The following is a 3,129-nucleotide window of genomic DNA, read 5'->3' as shown; positions in this document are numbered from 1 at the left end:
TTATTACCTTCATGCCCTTTTCATCAATTTTTATTTATTAAATTAATCTCAGCCATTCAAATCTAAGATCAATGGACTGGATTCTTTCTCACCCTTCTCATTTTTGTTGTCCTTTGTATTTTAACTTTACCCCACACATACAGTATTGCTATACACGGCAATATAAACTTGAAACAAAAAATCTATCTTTTTTCATTCCTTTAATATCTACAAAACAATGCGTTGCCAAATTATAGACATAAGTATCATTAGTTGATTAATGCAAAACCAAATGACAAGCAATAACAAATTTGAGAAAAAAACAATCTCAAAAGAGAACACCAATGTCATTGATTGATTTCCCTGTCTTTCATTCATGTTAGCTAACCATCAAAACATTCCAATCAAAAAGATTGTCAAGTCAAAACACTCAGGTTATTGTCAAAGTGGTCTAAGTTCTCGATCAAAGTTTATTAAGCTGATACACCCATGAACCATTCTGCATTTGCCGTAACCTTTTAAAGAAAACAATATTTATACTCTCTATTCAAGCAGAATAACTGTAGCTGTTGACCTTTAAAAGTCAAATTGTTTATTTCCTAAAGTGGTCAAATTTATATAAGTCAAATGATTCATCAACTATTTGTATATTGGTAGGATTTTTGTAAAAATAACTGGATATTCTCTCTCCGCAAAAAAATAAGTAATCCCAGAATGTCAAATTTATTTCAAAATTGCTTCATTTTTTTGCAATAAAATGTTCAAGTTCCTGTAAGTAAATAAATACTTTTTCTATTGTTACAAAAGCTGCCACAAATCAAAAATATTTAAGTCAACACTTACCGTGCAATTTTGACTACACTCATAAGTGGAAGTGACAAATATGGAGAAGGAAGAACAACTGTTCGGTCTTGTTGGCGTGCACTTAAAATTTCCTCGAGCCATTCTCTATTCCATAAACGAGCAACCTCTAACGGACTCCATCTTTTACGATATTGAAAACACAAACATGACCAAAAAGTCAACTTTGAAACATAAAACAAGAAAAGTTAACAAATCGGGCGAGTTATAACTAGCAAAGATATTACAAAGAAAACATAGGATTGATAGAGAAACACATACCCTTTTTCATTTTCTGCTGTTAGACTCGCACCCCTAGCGATTAGAATCTAAAGCATATGGAAACAGACAACAATGCATCAGCCACAGATCATTTAACAGCAAAAAGAAAAAAAAAAACACTTGGTTATTTATAGTTTTATTATAGTACAAACCATACTTGACAACAATGTGGATTTCCACCATATGCTGCGTAATGGAGAGGTGTGCTTCCGGCTCCTGATAGGTGATAACAGAAAAAGGTTTTTAGTTCTAAGCAGGTGTGTTTATTAATCGAAGCGGACTCGAGTAACCTGAAACTCAAACTGAACCAATTTGAATTCAGATTTCGGGTTATTCGAACTGAATTTCTAACTCGAGTTCGAATTTAAATATCTCGAATCAATTTGATTCAAATAACACGAATTCACAACTATATAAGTTGTTTCCTATATTATTTATATAATATATATGAGCTTTTCGGGCTCTGCCAAACTTTCTTTTTATTGGCTAAACAATAAGTCGACTAGTATATGTCAAAACGGATTCAAGTTGAAACCGGTCAACACAGGTTGAAGATAAACTTCGGATGATTCTCAACACCCATTCCTCATTAAACCAGTGTCTTGTTTTGGCCCGTTTGAGATAAAACACAATACTGTGACTACTAGTTTTAGTACATACCAAAAGGGGTCAGTAATTACCTATCAAATCAATAATAGTACCATCTTCAATAGTGACCTCATTCACGGATGCCCCCAAATCAAGTAATAAACACAAACAATCAACATGCCCGTTTAATGCAGCCATATGAAGAGCAGTCACACCACCATCAGCAGGTTTATTGATTACCTCAAAAAGTGAGCTTCTGCATATAAAGTTTCAGTTTTTATCAGACCCCGTATTAAAAAGATTTCAGTAGATGATCACAAATCTTAATACATGATAAATCAAGGTTTCTTGAAGCATACCCGTCGTTTGATTCACAGACAAATCCTCCAATTCTTGATCTTCTCTTTACGAGTTTATAAAATGTAGGAATACTAGGGATGTAATCAGCGAGTAGAATTCGAATGCAAGACGCGTGTCCATTTAGAGCAGCCAAGTGCAATGCAGTACCTCCGTTTAGACAATCGGTTCTATGGATCTAAAACATTTTATGGTTAATCATTAGCATACTTTCATCAGTCAAAACACAAAACAGTCAAAAGCCAAAACACATACATTGGCTTTGAAGAGAATGAGGGTCAACACAACTTCCCAATGACCATATTGACATGCTTGCATCAGAGCAGTCTGTTCACATGAAAACATATGACATAACCTTAATATCTGCTAACATGGCAACATTTTTCAAATGAAAGATTGAAAGTTCGAAATTCCTAACCTGTTCACGATAATTCTTGAGATTAATATCAACCCCTGACTCGATCAAAATGGAGACAATCTAAAACATATGATGTCAATAACTTACAATATCATTAGTTTTTAAACAAAATAAATAATATTATGAACAATAGATAGTATGTATTATGCAACCTCATGATGACCTCGAGCAGCAGAGTGATGAAGTGGCAAGTTTCGGCCCCCGAAAGTGGTATATTTAGCAAGCCTCGGGTTGTATTCCAATAAAGCTTTGGCTTCTTGAAAATCACCATCTCTAGCAGCCGAAACAAGCCGCTCACCGGAGGCTGAGCACCCGAACGCATTCCCAACAACGCTCAAAGATTCCATGACGTTTCTTTTAATGCAGCTATAAAAATCCCACAAAGAAACAATGAAAAGTGTGTGAATTTTAATGTGTTGGTAGCACAAGAACAACTACCTGCATCACATCAAGATTCTTTGTTGAATTTTCTTGAACTAATAGTGGTAAGCCTGACTAAAATATGGATGATGATGTTGATGCTGATGTTGTCATAGGTTTCAAGTGGTTGTTGCTTCTAATTGCACACAACTAACAAGTTGTTCTTGTTTCTACTAAACTAATAACAACCAACGAATCAATTACTTTCATTAATATAAAACAAGATAGAGACATATTAAAAAATA

At 34.1% G+C, this 3,129-nt stretch overlaps 1 protein-coding gene across 1 annotated transcript; it reads right to left on the bottom strand.

Moving 5' to 3' along the window:
• Positions 1-818: 818 nt before the first annotated feature.
• On the bottom strand, positions 819-2,861 carry LOC143567580 (putative E3 ubiquitin-protein ligase XBOS32). Its single transcript, XM_077053969.1, has 8 exons — positions 2,617-2,861; positions 2,465-2,524; positions 2,302-2,373; positions 2,049-2,224; positions 1,782-1,945; positions 1,259-1,317; positions 1,102-1,148; positions 819-963 (listed from the first exon to the last, which is right to left on the bottom strand). Exons 1-8 carry the CDS (start codon positions 2,809-2,811, stop codon positions 819-821), a joined length of 918 nt encoding a protein of 305 aa, XP_076910084.1. The 5' UTR covers positions 2,812-2,861.
• Between the last annotated feature and the right edge of the window lie 268 nt (positions 2,862-3,129).

The sequence above is a fragment of the Bidens hawaiensis genome, unplaced genomic scaffold (genome assembly GCF_021521415.1).
Source record: "Bidens hawaiensis isolate Kalapana, Puna unplaced genomic scaffold, B.hawaiensis_p1.1 tig00023432_1, whole genome shotgun sequence".
Taxonomy (NCBI): Eukaryota; Viridiplantae; Streptophyta; class Magnoliopsida; order Asterales; family Asteraceae; genus Bidens; species Bidens hawaiensis.
This window is presented reverse-complemented; position numbering and strand designations above follow the sequence as displayed.